The sequence below is a fragment of the Crocuta crocuta genome, unplaced genomic scaffold, assembly GCF_008692635.1.
Source record: "Crocuta crocuta isolate KB4526 unplaced genomic scaffold, BGI_CrCroc_1.0 scaffold90, whole genome shotgun sequence".
Taxonomy (NCBI): Eukaryota; Metazoa; Chordata; class Mammalia; order Carnivora; family Hyaenidae; genus Crocuta; species Crocuta crocuta.
Window position 1 is genome coordinate 4871403 of NW_027527449.1, and position 17079 is coordinate 4888481.

General features: G+C 47.1%; 1 protein-coding gene across 6 annotated transcripts in view; it reads right to left on the minus strand.

Annotated features, from left to right (window-relative positions):
- Positions 1-1333: 1333 nt before the first annotated feature.
- ACSL1 (acyl-CoA synthetase long chain family member 1) overlaps positions 1334-17079 on the minus strand; it is a 66379-nt gene continuing 50633 nt past the window's right edge. For 2 of the 6 annotated variants that reach the window (XM_077762182.1, XM_077762190.1), the window contains exons 11-21: positions 15903-15980; positions 13852-13986; positions 12052-12186; positions 11262-11357; positions 10263-10335; positions 8045-8133; positions 6540-6656; positions 4831-4974; positions 2928-3029; positions 2751-2822; positions 1334-2411 (exon numbers count right to left, since the gene is read on the minus strand). In XM_077762182.1, coding sequence (XP_077618308.1) covers positions 2271-2411; positions 2751-2822; positions 2928-3029; positions 4831-4974; positions 6540-6656; positions 8045-8133; positions 10263-10335; positions 11262-11357; positions 12052-12186; positions 13852-13986; positions 15903-15980 — 1182 coding nt within the window. In that variant the 3' untranslated portion in view covers positions 1334-2270. Of the gene's footprint in view, positions 2412-2750; positions 2823-2927; positions 3030-4830; positions 4975-6539; positions 6657-8044; positions 8134-10262; positions 10336-11261; positions 11358-12051; positions 12187-13851; positions 13987-15750; positions 15829-15902; positions 15981-17079 lie in introns of all 6 variants that reach the window. The other 4 variants (XR_013334670.1, XR_013334671.1, XM_077762219.1 and 1 more) reach the window with 4 other exon arrangements.

Sequence of the window (17079 nt, forward strand, 5' to 3'; positions counted from 1 at the left end):
ACCATTCTTTTATAAAAGGCTAAAACCCGACTTGTACATCAACCTCATTACAAGAGAAGTTTTGTTCAAAATTCCAAGTATTTGTTTATATTTAAATAGGAATCCCTTATGTAAATGAGATTTATTTCATCAACTCCCACTGGTGTACAAGCCATGCTGGGTGCAAAGGGAGGGAAAATCAGGTCATGCCCTTGTGTGAAGAAACTCAGATTTCAACTCAGGAGGAGAAGAAGAGAAAGGAGAGATGAGAGAAGACGACATAGGAATTTAATAACTCGAACAAAAAGCAGAATGGGTTTGGAGGCTTTCAAGAGATGCGTGCAGAGGGCTTGAGCGTTAGAGGAAGAAACCAAACATCTCCACACCAAACGTGAGATTGAAGGGAGGGAGCGAGGGCAGGAGGCGGGTCTCAATGTCACAGACTCCACGAGGAGCCAGGGGCGGACAGATGAACACCTGCAGAAGAGGAAATCTGTGCATTGATAGCAGAGCGTAGAAACAGAGGCAAAGGGAAGAGAAAATGTCAGCTGCCGTAGGTGAGACACTGTCTAAAACAGTGTTTAGTAAGAGAATTACTAAAATACACTGAATCAAACCCACTGCAGAAGCCAGTGTCTCCTGAAACGCAGCTTCCCAGCAAAGAATTTGCATTTCCAAGAATGTCTGCACTGCTCACACCATGATCTTCTTCTCCGCCACGGAGCGGGAGCGCGGCTGGCAGCAGAGAACCCAGCCAGGGGCCCCGGGTCGGCCCCCTCAGCGTCAGCAAAGACGGACACCGGAGGGCGGGTATGAGGCCCAGGGCCCTCTGCTCCTCCTGTGTGCCCATCCAAGGCCGCCCCGAATATTACCTCTGCCATGAAAAGAGAGGCTTTGACTCACTTGAAATGCAGAAATATTTATTTTGGTTTCCTTCATTGTTTTTGGAAATTGTTTTGGTTTATAAAACATAGAAATAGCCAACACTTAAAGCAAACATTCAAAACCCCAAGGTGACAAATTATTGACTTGTTGTGCAATTAAGAATACACATACGAAGTTAGGCTACCAAATAGTGTTACTACACGCGTGACAGTTCTTTAGTGCCAACCCTGTTGTGCTTGTGTAATACACATGTACTCTCACAAATCCCGAACCAGCTGCTTTCAGTGTGGAAGTGACAACTTGATTCAGTCACACGTGGCAAAGACTTGCAGTAAAGTGAAATGCAGCTAATTTCCCAAATTAACTTAAGAAAAAAAATTCCCTTGAGAAGTTAATCCCAGGAGATGAATTTTCCAGATTTCTACATCCTAGAATTTTGGCTTGGCAAATACATTTCAGAAAAATCAGGTAGCATTGTAAGAGTGTTTATTACTGTCCATTTCAATAAGTACCCATGTACATCTATTCTTTTAATGTTTTGAAAGNATCCGTCGGCCATCACAAACAGTGACTGGTTCAGTGAAGATGAAGTGGACAGTTACACAGGCGTCACAGTTGAGCATGGTTGATCCAGGTAATTTTATTTCCTTCTTGAAATGCTGGTCTTCACTGCAGGGTCTAAGGCAGATTTTTTAATAACCCCTGGGAAAGGACAGAGGGAGGGAACCGGGTGCGGAGAAGAGGGTCAGAGCACATTCTGCCCCGTGGAGGCCAGAGCGCGCTCCTTCGCTCACGTGAGCAGCCATTCACCTGAGGCTCCGGGTCGGTGCTGTTCGCAGCTGGGTCTGTCCCGTGCTTCACCAGAAGCTTCTGCTTCTACCGGTGCTCCGTACCCCGCAATCAGAGGGGTCGTCAGACAGCACGTGAGGCGGGGAAGGGAAGGAGGCAGGGATTAAAAAAGAATCTCGGGTCCACTTGTGACGTTCTCCAGCTGGGACGGCTTTTGTTAAGGGACAGGTTCTCTCCAGTGCACTGTACTCGAGAGCAGCAGACAAATGCAGAATTTGCAGCAAAATCCTAATCCCTTGGTTAGAAAAACAGGGAGATGCAGTTTTCACCCGCCTTTTTTTTTTTAAACCGAGGAAGTCACAAATAACTTAGCACATTTATAGTTCCCCCTTTACAATTTTAAGGCTCATTTTGGAAACTGTGTATCACCAGAAGCATGGTCTGCAACACGAAGGGACAGTAAGGCAGTGCTCCACGCCCTCCAATATTCCTATGACAAGAACCCGAATGCACAAGTCAAACACGGACGCTCCCTTTCCTACGCGTGCTCTAGTCAAAATTACCAACGTGAAGGCCATCAGTAGGAGGCTTTGGAGGTGTGTGGTTTCTTCCTCACATTAAACTTTGATGGTAGAATAAAGTTCATCTATCTGTGACCTGAAATAGTTCCGAAGCTCTGGCCGTTTGGCCTTCATTGTTGGGGTCAGAAGGCCGTTGTCTATAGAAAACAGTTCAGGGTGGAGACTAATGCCTTTGACCTGCAAATAAATGAGGAAATTAAAGCAAAAAAACAAGGACAGATGCGACCCGAATCTAAACAGCACGCAGGCCCGAGGGGATGGAGGCCCTGGCCAGCCGCTCTGTCCACACGGGCGCAGGGGCTACGCCCAGGCCAGAATCCGGGCCTGGATCCCGACCTCCGGAAAAGCGAAGGCCTACTCCTTGGTTACAGAAACCCACCCCCCACCCCGCTGGCCGAGCCTCCATCATGCTTTCCCTGTGGGTCTCTTCAGGTCACCTGGCGCTCCACGCCTGTTCACACGGAATCCTCAAGCTAGAAACCGTCATGTAGGGTTCGTGCGTGATCAAAGTCCTACCTGTTCAAACGGTTTCAGGCCAGATTCCTTCCCGAGCCTCACCATGTCTTCTAAGATGGCTTTTCTGACATCCTAGGAAGGCAAGAAAACAACACGCTTGCTGTGTTGAAGGGCTCTGGAGGCGGGCTCGGTGCCAGGCGAAGGTCCGGAGGTGGACCACACGCTTCAGAGCCTTACCTTGTTCCTGCACAGTTCCTCAAAGGAGCCTTCAAATCCTCTCTTTTTGGCCCAGGAACATAACGTCTCAACATCCGGTACCACGATTGCTATGAGAAATGCCTTTAACACAGACAAGTGAGTTATGACACGGTTTGACGGAGAGATTCTGAAATAGCGGTTCTTCATCACGCACATGGACCCCGGGAGGATCTGACGGAAGTCACAGACTCTTCAAACATTACCAGCCCCAGGGGTCCATGGAGCCCAGGTTAAGAACTCCCAGCTCTAATTTTTTACATTTCTTTATTTTTGAGAGACAGAGTGAGACAGAGCTAATGCGGAGGAGGGGCAGAGAGAGAAGGAGACACAGAATCTGAAGCAGGCTCCAGGCTCTGAACAAACGTTCAGCACCGAGGATGATGTGGGGCTCGAACCCACGGACCGAGATCATAACCTGAGCCGAAGTCAGACACTTAATCGACTGAGCCACCCAGGTGCCCCAAGAATTCCCAGCTCTAAAAATGCACACGGCACCAGGAATTTTGCAATTAAATGTTTTAAAAGGGCCGCTGGGCATCGAAGTCTGACAAAACCCTAACTTCTATTTACTTTTGCATATTTTACTATTAAAACTATCAAGCAAGTGGGGCAATAGATATCAATTTACTGCTATAAAAAAGAGAGAAAGAGAAAATTTATACAGATTCATTTTCTTTAAATCTTTCTGATTCTGTGTCTCCCTCTCCTCTCCCCTCCCCTACTTGTGCGCGCTCTTTCTCTCTCTCAAAAATAAATAAAACATTAAAAAAATAAAGAAAAAGGTGGGGGGGCTGCCGAGGTGGCTCAGTCAGTTAAGTGGCTGACTTCAGCTCAGGTCATGATCATGCGGTTCATGGGTTCAAGCCCTGCGTTGGGCTCTGTGCTGACAGCCCAGAGCATGGAGCCTGCTTTGGATTCTGTGTCTCCCTCTCCTCTCCCCTCCCCTACTTGTGCGCGCTCTTTCTCTCTCTCAAAAATAAATAAAACATTAAAAAAATAAAGAAAAAGGTGGGGGCGCTGCCTAGGTGGCTCAGTCAGTTAAGTGGCTGACTTCAGCTCAGGTCATGATCTTGCGGTTCATGGGTTCAAGCCCTGCGTTGGGCTCTGTGCTGACAGCCCAGAGCATGGAGCCTGCTTTGGATTCTGTGTCTCCCTCTCTCTGCCTCTCCCCCACTCATGCTCTGTCTCTCTCTCAAAAATAAATAAAACATTAAAAAAATTTTATTTAATCTCTAATGCCTTTTTTTTTTTTTTAACAATTCAGTAACAATAAAAGCAAATAAAAATCAAAGGCACGGTAGGGTACCGGGTTCAAAGGAAAACAATATTCAAATAGGTGTATTCCCTATAAGATAACATTCTTCTAAAAGTTATCTCAAAGTATTTTCAAGACTTGAAAAAGAAGATGAACTTTCAGGAAACCAGACCCCTTTCTCTTCCTTGCCAACATCTGCCCGACATTTTGCAGACAGACATGTCGCTACAATATTGACCTTGGTTTTCAACTTCATGTACATACTGGCTCACAACCACTGCTCAGAAATAATACATTTGAAAATTCTAAACTTCCTCAGAATCAGCCTATCACTATCTCCTTTCATAGTTAAATTAAGAGCATATTTTACCTACTCCTGAATATCTTTATCCAATTCCCCTTGGTCCACCAGACCACTCCAGGGACGTAAAATAAAAATACGCAATTTAAAGAGAAAACCTCTTCTGGACAAGAAGTGCCAGGCAGCAGAACCCCACAGTGTGACAGCCCGTCACAAGTGAAAGTCAATTCGGTCTCATCGCCAACTTCCCACCGCACTGAAAACTCCAGAGCCCGAGGCCCCGGCCACACTGGCGTCACCTGGCGGGCGAGGCAGAGGGACCTCACCTGCAAGCTCTCTCCGTGCACAAACACCTGGGCGACAGGCTCGCTTCGCACGTAGATGTTCTCAATCTTCTCAGGTGCTATGTACTCTCCTTGCGCCAGTTTAAATATGTGCTTCTTCCTGTCGATAATCTTCAAGGTGCCATTCTGTTTGCGAGAGGGGAGGGAAGGGCTGGGGGTGGCTCCTCGGCTGCTGCCCCCCCCACCCTGCCCCTGCCCTCCCCATGTCGGTCACACACAGTTCAGGGGATTTCACGTGGCATCATTTAATCCTGGTAACAAGGCACAGGGACGAGCTGTCAGCCCATGTGAGGCAGACTGAGGTTTGGAGAGACTAAGTGACTTGCCCAAGGCCAGTGAGTTGAGTGAAGAGAGAAAGAGAGAGGGAGAGAGAGAAGGGGCTCCAGAGCTCACGCTGCGTCCCCAGTAGCCGGGCAGCAGCACTCTGGCCCGCTACCCCTCTGGCTGCCCAAGCGTGAGGCCTGCCCTTTGGGAGCACAGACACAGGCCCTCCCGTTGCGCTCTGTGTGCACAGCGAGGGCTCAGGAGATGCCTGCGAGAGAGGCCGGGCGCCCGCTTCCTTTGTCTTCGTTTCAGGGCAGGAGTGGGACGGGGCTGCTCCTGGCCCCCCGCAGCAGCGCCGGTCAGCTGCCCACAGGACAGCCGAGGCGAGCCACAATCTCTCTGCCAGGCTGGCCAGATGCCGGAGCGCCCGCCTCCGGTGACCCGAACCCCCACCCCCATTCAACCCATCCCCATCCCGGGGTCATTCTCAGGCTTCCAGAAGCCAGCTGTTGGGACGTTACTATGGCTCTCTCGTTCCATGTTGGTTCTGCGCCGTTTTCACAAGGAGAAGACTGAGGTCCAGAGAGATTAGGAAATGTGTTCATTAGCGCCAGAGCCAGAATTAGAACCGACACGTCATCCCTCTTGAACTCGGAAAGAGGGACTTAATTTATTTCTGAATAACTTGGGTATGCTGAAGTCTGAGCTGATTGGCTTGGTGGGGTTGGGGGCAGATTTTTCAAATCAATAAAAATTTAGGGGAGTATTAGGCACCTTAAATCTGTAAGACTCAACCAATACAACCAATAATAAAAATTACATTAGTCATTTCAGTGCTTGTAATTAAACACAGTAACCACTTAGAAAAAGCAGTGGTTGATACCACAGCAAGCAAAATTGGCCAAACCTATGCGCATGGCTTCTTGCACATGCCTCTCTCTTACACTGGACTCTGGAATTTCTCTACAATAAATTTAAGACTAAATTCAAAGGTGTTGATCTAATCCGCGGAACACTTACCCTATTTGTAATGAGATGAAAACCCTAGTAAACACACATATTGACAAATTCTTGCCCACCACACCTTCCTGGCGGTCTACCACACTGCTCCCCACACCTTTTTAAATGAAGGCCTTAACATCGAGGTCCAGCCCGGATATATAAAAGGCTGTACGTAGTCTCTCTGGATTCCAAACAGGAAGCAGCAGAATTGATGTCAAGCACCAAGACCAGGCCTATTGCTAAAGTGAAGATGAAAATCCTACCCAGGCACGCTCAGAGCACAAACCTGTTCCCTGTAGGAAATGGGCCCCCTACACCACACCCTCTCAGCAGGGAAGGAGAAAAGTGAGGCCACCACGTGCAGCCAAGGGGATGTTCTCAGCAGAAAACAATAGTCTGTGGGGACAGAGGAGGTGAGCACTTACTGGTAACCACTTTCCAATGTCCCCTGTGTGTAACCAGCCATCTTTATCCAGAACTTCTGCTGTTTTTGCTGGGTCCTTCAAGTAGCCTTTAAATACATTTGGGCCTTTTACACACACCTGAAGAGAAAAAGATTGGAGGGGGGTGAGGGGGGAGTAGAGGAAGGGGGTAAAAAGGCACAAAACTTCCAGCCAGGAGGCAAATAAGTCCAGGGATGGAATGTACAGCATGGTGCCTACGGCTAACACTGATGTGTGATATATTCAAACGTTAAGAGATGAGGGGTATATGGGTGGCTCAGTTGGTTAAGTGTCTGACTCAGGATTTTGGCTCAGGTCATGATCTCACAGTTCATGAGTTCGGGGCCCATGTCCGGGCTCCACTCTGGGATTTTTTTTCTCTCTCTCTCCCTGCCCCTCCCCTGCTCTCACACTCTCTGTCTCTCTAAAAAGAAATAAACTTAAAAAAAAAAGTTAAGAGATGAGATCCTAAGAGTTCTCATCACAAGGAAAAAATTGTTTTTCTTATAGCTATAGGAGATGATGGATATTAATGAAACTTATTGTGGGTAATCACTTCACAATCTATGTATGTCAAATCATTATGCTGTTTAGCTTTTGTTTTTAATGTTTATTTATTTTTGAGAGAGAGAGGCAGAGCAGGGGTGGGGAAGGGGCAGGGAGAGGCAGACAGAATCTGAAGCAGGCTCCAGGCTCCAAGCTGTCAGCACAGAGCCTGCCACGGGGCTCGAAGCCACAAATCCTCACAAACTGTGAGATCATGACCTGAGCTGAAGTCAGATGCTTAATTGACTGAGCCACCCAGGCGCCCCAATCATTGTGCTGTTTAAACACACACACGTTGTTGTATGTCAATTACATCTTGATAGAACTGTGGGGAGGGGAAGATAATCTGTTAACAGCGTTTCCCGGGGGTTCTCCGGAGAAAGGTGGGGTGCGTGTGTGTGTGCATGTGCCCGTGTCTCAACCTTTAGCTAGAAGCCCCAAATTCCACGATCCAGAAAGAGCTACCAGAGCCACACTGGGATCTTGGGGGTACCTCCGACGCCCGTTTCCCCGTAACGAGCTCAGCCGCAGTCAGGTTGCAGGCTACTGCCTGCCTGAGGGTCTGGCTCCCAGCTGCTGGGGCGCCCCAAGGGGGATGAAATCATTTGAAGTAATGAGGCTTTCCTTCCGCTGGCCAGTAGCTCACTCACAGGCATGCAGGGCAATCAGCTGACCAGAGCTGTGCTCCAGGCCTTGAAGCGCTTCAGCCTTTGCGTGCCCAAGTCCCTATGGTGTCTGATGGGAGAGACGTTAGTGGTACCCCTCCCACATTAGGAACCTTCAAAAAAGCCTGTTTGATCCCGGATCACCAATGACATCAAGCTCAAGGCCTTTTCGTGACAGTGCCGTGAAACAGCAGTGCAGGGGGCATGGGCACGGCCGTCCATCAGAGGGACGGCGATGAGGGTGAACGCCTGGGGGGGGGGGGGCAGTTCACTTACCTCGCCCTCACCCTTGGCCGCCAGGTAGTTCATTTCTTCTACATCAACAAGTTTTATAAGATTGCATGGCATTGGGGCACCGACGTGGCCTGCATGTTCAATAGAAGAATGATCAATCCCAGGAAGACTCCTAACATCTTGGGCTGAATTATTTTTATAGGAAACAAGCCTGCTCCTGCTCATAATAACAACAGCTGGTGTGAACTTCTGTTCTCTGCGATTATATCCCGTCCCCCACCCTCCCCACCCCCACTGTCCCCGGAAGGGAACATAGAGTGTTTATTCCTCGAAGAGAGTCAGATATTCAAAAGTCTTTTAGCAACCTTTCCCAAATTTGATGCTCCAAATTATTTTTCAGAGTAGAAATAATTTGGCTGCTGATTTTAAGGGGTTTCTACAAATGCCTGGGCGCAAGCTTTTTAAAACTTCTCCTGCGCTCTCACAATCTGATGGCCCCTGTTCATCTGCCACCTCTCTCTCAACAGACTTAACATCCCTACTTTCGGTAAGAGAACACAAGGGGCGCCTGGGTGGCTCAGTTGGTTAAATGTCTGACTTTAGCCCAGGTCATGATCTCATAGTTTGGGAGTTCAAGCCCTGCATCAGGCTCTCTGCTTTGGATCCCCTGTCCACCCCTCGCCCACTCATGCCCTCTCTCAAAAAAAAAAAAAAAAAAATTTATTTTACATAAAAGGTTATACACAGCAAAGCTTTGACAAAAAAACAGGAGAATGTGTTTTAGATTTAAGTTTATTAAGATAGGATGGGGCTTATTTTCACAGCTAACTCTCCTGCCCCAAGTGGTTCAGATTGGGTTGTCTTTTCCCAAACAAAAGAGTAACAGAGGGGCGCCTGGGTGGTTCAGTCAGTTGAGCGTTCAACTTCGGCTCAGGTCATGATCTCACTGTTCATGAGTTCAAGCCCCACGTCAGGCTCTGTGCTGATAGCCTGGAGCCTGCTTCGTATTCTGTGTCTCCCCTCTCTCTGCCCCTCCCATGCTCATAGTCTGTCTGTCTCTCAATAAATAAAACATTAAAAAATTAAAAAAAAAAATAAAGAGTAACAGAAATGAGATAGGTTTTAAGAGCATCACGGGGTGCCTGGGTTGCTCAGTTGGTAAGTGGCCAACTTTGGCTCAGGTTATGATCTTGCGGTTTGTGAGTTCGAGCCCCATGTCGGGCTCTGGGCTGACAGCTCAGAGCCTGAAGCCTGCTTCAGATTCTTTGTCTCTCTCTCTCTCTGCCTCTCCCCTGTTCACACTCTGTCTCTCAAAATAAATAAATATTTTTAAAAAATTAAAAAAAAAAGAGCATCACAAATAATTCCCCTATGTTTTATGTTTTTTGCATAAAGAGATCACTGCTCCAAATTCTCTCAGCTGATAAAGAACCAGGGGTTTATAAATTAAACCATGAAGAAGGTTCAGAGACAATTAGTGGGAGTCCCAGCAGAACTGTGCTACTAGAAGTTACTAGATAGTGCTTGTGTTTCTAACACGCCAAATAAATCAGCAGGGTCCGCCGTGTGGAGAGCGCACTCCCTGCGCGCTACAGAGGAGAGCACAGAAACTCTGCCGTCAGATCTGGGCTGGAATCCTGGCTGCAAAGCACGATGCTGGGCAAATTCTTGTCCATTATTTACGTGCTTTTTAATCCATCATCATTTCCTCCCCGGGGTCACAGGGCCGACTTCACAGGGATGCGATGAAGTGCCCGTGATGTGCACCTCAAGCACCTAATACGCAAGCCTATTCATGACAGCTGCTGGATCGATCATTTTTGTATTTGCCTCTCCTTGTGCCTTTTGGGAGAAATGACTTGTTTCTTTTGCTCTGTGGTATTGACACCTAGCACAGCACCCAGTGTAAATTCAGTTCAAGTTTACCAGCAGATAATTAGACCCCAATCAATTCCTTGCAAGCTCTGTTGCGCCCAATGCTCTGCACCGGGTAAAAAGGGCATCATGTCTCAGCTGTCAGTCTCAGCATCTACATACATCCCGACTGCCCCCTGTGTTACGGCCGGGTCCTCAAAGCACATCCTGCTCTGCCATGGCGGCCATTTCCATGAGGGCCCTTGGTTTACCAGACTGTTTGCCCCACAGCCTAATCACTGGAGACACAGAACTTGAGTTGGTTAATGAACCAATGATGAACCCAATCCCAGTAACTCTCAATTGAGTAACAGGATGCCTGTAAGCGGTGTCTGGCTCTGCGTACCTGCTGTCCAGTCCCCAGGCATGGTCAGGCAGCACCCAGCAGTGCATTCGGTCTGTCCGTAGCCTTCATAAAACTGGACCGAGAGAGGAAACGTTATTGAAGGGAACAGTCACACCCATGCTGCAAGCGCACAAATCATTACGTTCTTCCAACTCCTGAGTAACGGCTGACCATGGCCGTGGTGAAATCTCTTTTGAAATAGTCTATGAGTAAAACCGCGGATTGGGAGTAATTGTTCTGCGAGTGTTCCGCCTGATGGGCAAACATTTCTAATAACTTTTAACTTGATAAATGAGCGATGTCTTGCGCGTGATGCCCAATGTCACATGACCACAACTGAGCTGATGGTTCTTGAAATTTGCTTTGATATGTGAGTGCTTTGGGTTACAAGCATATTTCCGGAATGAATTATGCTCGCAAAGCAAGGTGTGACTGCATATGGTAAGTTTGGCAACTACTACTATGGCTTTGTTATGGCACCCAGACATCCTCACCTCCAACACGGAACACCAGCCTCTGTCCGTGGTCATCTTCTTCTACTTAACCTCCCCCTCCTGCAGACAGGTCAGGGGGATGCTGACGTGGCCCGACAGGTCACACTGCACGCTGCCCACTCGGGAACGCACTCATACGGTCTGCTCGCGGCTCTGCCCCGCGCAGGTCTCACTTGTCACCCAGTCTCTTGCCTCTCCTGCCTCCATGGTTTGCAGGTGGGGCTTACCACTTGCATCCCATTGCCATACCCTCAGGCCTGGTTAAAGGCGAGTTTTATGGGCTGTGCTTGACCCCTGGGAAAATGATACAGTCTGTGGTGGCCACAGACGCATCTTCTCGTGCCTCACGTACAAGAGATGCACATGCGCGTTCCTTTCCCCAAATACGAATAACACGATCTTCCCAACCAAAAGAAGACACAAAACTAGAAGGATGGCTTTTGGAGAGGAGATTCCTGGGCTTGGGAAAGGCGGAGGCAATCGGCTGCAGTGACGGCCACCTCACCTGACAGCCGAGCGCTGCTCTCAGAAACGTCAGCACGGTGGCGGACACGGGCGCGGCTCCTGTGACCATCAGCCGGACCTTTCCTCCCAGGCTCGACTTGCAAGGCAAGGAGAGGGGAGACAGTGAGGGCCAAATGGCTGCAGGCTGGTGGGCTCCCCAAAGACACCGTGGGCACCCGGTGTGCCCAGCCCCCCAGCTCCTTCTCCGCAGCCCCACAGAGCCCACCCATGCGCAGACAGCTCGCAGGCATTCAAAAGATGAATGCCTGGCTGCAGCTTGTTTCCACCTGGAGTGACAATATGCACTCTCAACGGGTATGAAGAATAACCCAACACCACTACTTGCGGGGTTTTTTTGTTTTGTTTTTGTTTTCACTTTTTTACTTTCAAGAAATTAGAACAAGAGTGTGGTGGACTGGGGCAAGCACCACATTTTTTGGCATTGTTTTGGACATGGTATCATTCTTCCACGTTCTTTACCACTCGTGCCTAAAAAATGACGTCAGGAATAACATACTTGTTTCAGAAATCCAAGCAAAGTAAAAAATTAGGAAGGCTCTAATACCCTGATTCCTTTTCTTCCCTACTACGCTATCACGTTGCTCAGCTTTACACTGGATATACTGAGGTTTACCTAGTGGCTTGGTCCTGAATTTTTTAGAAACGTGCCAGAATTAATATAAACATGCCATTCTCTCCTACCTTCCTACCTGGCTTTAGAAAAGAGCCCTCAGAGAAACTTTGAAGCCACAGTTAGTTTACATGATAAACCATAGTTGTGAGTCTGTCACCTGTATCTTGTGGAAGATTAGTTTATCCCACAGGCTGTTGTTCCTAATGATGCCACTGCGAAGCTCAGACTCTTTCCTCTTGGAGGCAAAGTCCAGGAGCCATCGCTTCAGGGTGGTGTTTGCCTGCCCGAAAATCTGATGAGGCAAGAAAAGAGAAGGTTTCAAAATGACTGGGATGGCTGGAACCAGAAAGTCAGACAGCAAGAGGTGTCGGTTCAGGTGTGGAGAAACTGGAACCCCCCTCACGTTGCTGGGTGGGAGGAACACCGTATGGCTCAGTCGCTTGGGAAAGCAGACCGGTAGTTCCTCCAAAAGTTAAACACAGAGGCACCATGTGATCCGGCAACTCCGCTCCAGCGTAAATACCCAAGAGGAAAGAAGGCACATGTCCACGCAGAAACTTGTACGTAATTGTTCACAGCATGATTATGCATGATAGCCAGCAAGTGATGACAACCCAAATGCCCGCCCATGCGTGAAAAGATAAATAAAATGTGTTACAGCTGTGGAATCTAAGAAACCTAACAGATGAACACAGGGGAAGGAAGGAAAAAGAAGATGAAAGGAGAGGGAGGCAAACCATAAGAGACTCAAATACAGAGAACAGACTGGTGGTTGCTGGCAGGGTGTTGGTGGGGGAATGGGAAAGTGGGTGCTGGGCACTGAGGAGGGCACTTGTTGGGATGAGCACTGGGTGTTGTATGTACGTGATGAATCACTGGGTTCTGCTCCTGAAACCAATACGACACTGTATGTGAACTAACTTTAATTTAGATAAATAAATTAAAAAAATAAAATGCCAAACCGTTAGAACAGGACTGATCTTGTTATGACAAAAAAAAAAAAAAAAAAAAAAGANCAGACCCATGCTACAACATGGACGGACCTTGAAAACATGCTAAGTAAAAGAAGCGAGACACAAAAGAACAGATATTTCATGATTCCATTCATATGAGAGTCCAGAACAGGGAAATCTATACATGCAAAAAGTAGATTCATGTCCCTGGGGGTGGAAGGTGGTTGAGGATAGCTCAGGTGCATTGTTTCCTTTTGAGGTGGTAGAAGTGGGCTCTGGTGATGGATGCAGAGCTCTGTGAGTGTCCTAAAAACCTGTGAATTTTATACTTTAAATGGGTGAATTATATGGAAGGTGAATTACATCTCAATCAAGCTATTTTAACAAGTTTTTTTAAAGAACCATTAAAAAAACAAGAAAGCTCTCTTAAGTAACATATGCCCTGCCTTACAATGAAGAGTATGAAAGCTGCCCGGTGCAAATTCATCTTGAAGAATGCTCATGCCACACACTGGTCCTGCCCAGGACGTGTGGTCCGTGCCCCTGTGGCCCCCCACAGAAGGGCTGGCATTCTCTCCATCCCTGGCTTGGCTCAGTCACTTCGTCTGTGTGGTTAAGTCAGTCACATTACGTGTGCATGGACATCACAATTTACAGAATCAATCATTTCACAGTTATTGTCCTCACGTGATGCGATTAGCAATTTTATGTGCTAGACAGCAGGGAGAGGAGGGAACAGTCCATTGTGCAGATGAGAAAATAGAGGCTCAAAAGAGCTTCCTGAACAAATAAGATGACCTCCCACTTACACCTGTACTTGGCCTTTCAATTCACAAAACCCGTCTGTTGGCGGGTTTTCTCTCAGAGTCCTTACCAACAGCTCTGTGAGGGAGATGATGGGGAAACTGCCTTCCGTGAGACCAAGGGAACGGAAGGTACCCGGCTGAGCCCAATCAAACCCGAGTCTCAGACTCGAGGTCCCCGTTCTGCTGCTCGGAACTTACTCGGTCGAACATCCGGTTCAGCAGTCTGGGTACCACAGGGAAGATCGTGGGTTGAAGTGTCTTGAGGTCATCCATAAGCAGCCTGATATCTCCTTGGAAAAATCCTATTTTAGCTCCATGACACAGCATTACACACTAGGGCAGGAAACGAAAATAACCCACACGTCATCACCAGAGCAGGCACTATACTACATACACACACAGACACACAAGGCTTCAACTTCAGCATAGGGACCAGTTTCCAGAAAGCCTGAAGTTCTACGTATAGGCAGCTTTTCAAAAAGTGTTTTCACATTCCCTGGCCCTTGCACAACACGGAAATGTGGTATTTCTCTTGATCGTCCTGAAGATCAAGGAACTGGTAAGAAACCAGGCAGTACTGTTTTCAGTGATGATCATGGAGCTTCTGCTGGTTTAGGCTGATGACAAATGGGTGGTGAATGTTACGTAATCCCAGTATTTTACTCTTCTAGAAGCTCTAGGCCCTACTTAGTCTTTAAACAAAAACCTAGCCATGTTGCAAACTTGGCTATTTACCAAGCTTATGAAAGTCTCACTTTTTAAAATCTGAATCTAACTAAAAATCTCTGAAAAGCCACTGGATGTGCTGCGGTTAAGATCCGGGGCCACCAAACACCCAAGCAGCCTGACGTTCGGCCCTACGACCCATTGCGTGGATGTGTTCCCGTCCGATGCAAATCGCACTGGTAAGCCACACATGTTTGACAAACAGTCTGCCTGTTTTAAGTTTTAAAAACAAAGAGAGATTCAAAAGACGACGCCATGGAAGTACAAATGGTCTCAGGCTTGAAAGCAGAAACCACTGGAAAGGGACACCACAGTCCATGGTTTAAATTTTCAGGCGCAGGGGGCTTTTGCTCAGGGGTGTCCCGGCCCACCAGGCACATTTCCAAAACTGCAGTTAGTTACACACGGTCCGTTATCAGCTTGCTGGAGATCACTCTGGAAATTGACAAGGTCTTCTGGGGTGTGAAGTAGCAGAGGTAACAGATGGAAAATGGGGTCTCATGACCCTTGATCCTTTAGGGGTAAGCATGCCCTGGAGGGCAGCAGCCAATCAGAGGGCCACTGGCTCTGGATCAGTCACCTCTTTGTCACAGACACCTCGCACAGTGCCTGGCACATGGCTGCTACTCGGTAAATATTTGTTAAATGAATGGATGGCGGCCACTGTTTTTTTTTTTTTTCCTGGAAGTATACGATCCAGACTTGTCCAAGAAGGAAAAGAGGTGGTTCTCGGTCAGTTTTTAAAATAGTCACACAGTTGTATGCAGGGAACCCAGGCAAAGGTCAGCTGTAGATCATCCTGCTTTTCCAAGGGCACTAAGAATATTGGTGAAAAAAGTGTGTCTTAAGCCGACTTGTGCGTTATTAACAAGCATCATCAAAAACAGAGACTTCCTACAGAGGCAGAAACAGAAGACGGCGTTTATAAAAATTCTACTTTTACAGTTAAATTCCTGGAATCACGCCATGTGCATATCCTTTGAAAGTCTGAGCTTCTAATTTTAAAGTGAATGATTAATAAAGTTCAACTATCGGGTGCCAGGGTAGCTCAGTCAGTTAAGCGTCTGACTTTGGCTCAGGTCATCATCTCACGGTTCATGAGTTCAAGCCCCGTGTTGGGCTCTGTGCTGACAGCTGGAGCCTGGAGCCTGCTTCGGATTCTGTGTCTCCCTCTCTCCCTCTCTCTCTGCCCCTCCTCTGCTTATGCTCTCTCTCTCTCTCAAAAATAAATAAACTTAAAAAAAAAAATAAAGTTCAAGTATCCAGGCCCCCACCCCCAAATTTATACTCTAAAAATAATCAGCACCATTTCTAAAATGGAGTTGAGGAAAAAACTAGCTGTGGGGATGACCAGCTACACATCAGACTTACCTGCATTAACAGTTCATACATGTGTGCAAGTGGTAAAAATGACATGTGTACATCACTGGCATTCAAAGCAAGTGCCTTCTGAAAAACACAACAACTTAGCAGATCACAAGCAAGCATGCAAGCAAGCAAGCAAAGTAAAACAAGGGGCCTACCTCTACAACTCTTTCAAACATATGGGCGAGAGGCAAGAAAGAGATCAAAGTATCATCTGGCGAAGGCTCAAGTGTATTCTGTAAGCAGACACCAGCAAGCAGAAAAGCATTAAGATTCCCAGCAATTTTCCATGTGTATTCCAGAGCACATAATACCTCAATATCAAATAGAAACAGCTTTTGCTTACACTCTAAAATTATTTCTCCCCCAAAGGATGAAATGAAAACCCACACTTTAATTATACAATCAGAGAAGAGCTCACTTCTAACGAAATAAACCCATTCAGGACGTTAATCAAAATAAGGAAGGTTTTGTCCAGATTGGGATGTTAAGGAAGGGATTATGTGCTTTAATAATTTAGTATTTCAAAGTCACAGTACCCCATAGCCTAGGAAGCTCAATTTCACCATAAGGAATGAAAGGTCCATTCCAACCCGAGATAGCATATTATGTTGTATAAACAGAAAATCTATTCCAACATGAGATAGCATATTACATTGTATAAATAGAAGATCTATTCCAACATAATATAGCATATTATGTTGAAAAGGGAAAGGGGGAGAGAAGAGACATTGGATTACCAAGCTCTTTTATAGTATAAACACATGTTGTGTATTTTAGTTTGATCAACATCTTTACCCGAATGGCCTACTTCGCCCCATGAAAAATATCTTGATTTATTTGGTGCAAGGTCTGATCTGGCACCAATTCCAATAAAATGCTGATGTGATACAGGGTTGAGCAAGACATCTGGTTTTCATTTCAAGGCTGAGAATGGGCTTCGCGGAGGGCCAGGCACAATGAGGGTTTGCGTGGAACACTCATGTTATTAACATACAAAATTCTGGCCAAAGCAGGGGCTGCCTTAGGGCAGTTACAAAACGGAGGCCCCATCTGGTGCCTACGCAACCGCTTCTGGGCTGTGCCCATCCCCTCCTTGAAGCTGCCCCATCCTTCATAACACAGTGACAGATGAAAACACCGGTCCTCAGCAAACCCAGCAGCTCCAGAAGTGGGTGACAGAGCCTGAATGTGCCATAATTTGACCTTAATTTTATTCAAGCATGATCTGCGCCCCAACTAGTACATCTTGGTAGGAAAGTGCTACGTAAGGAGGAGTCAGACTCGGTCATTCCTATACTTTTCAATTTCCTGATTTTCTACCTGCCACCAACC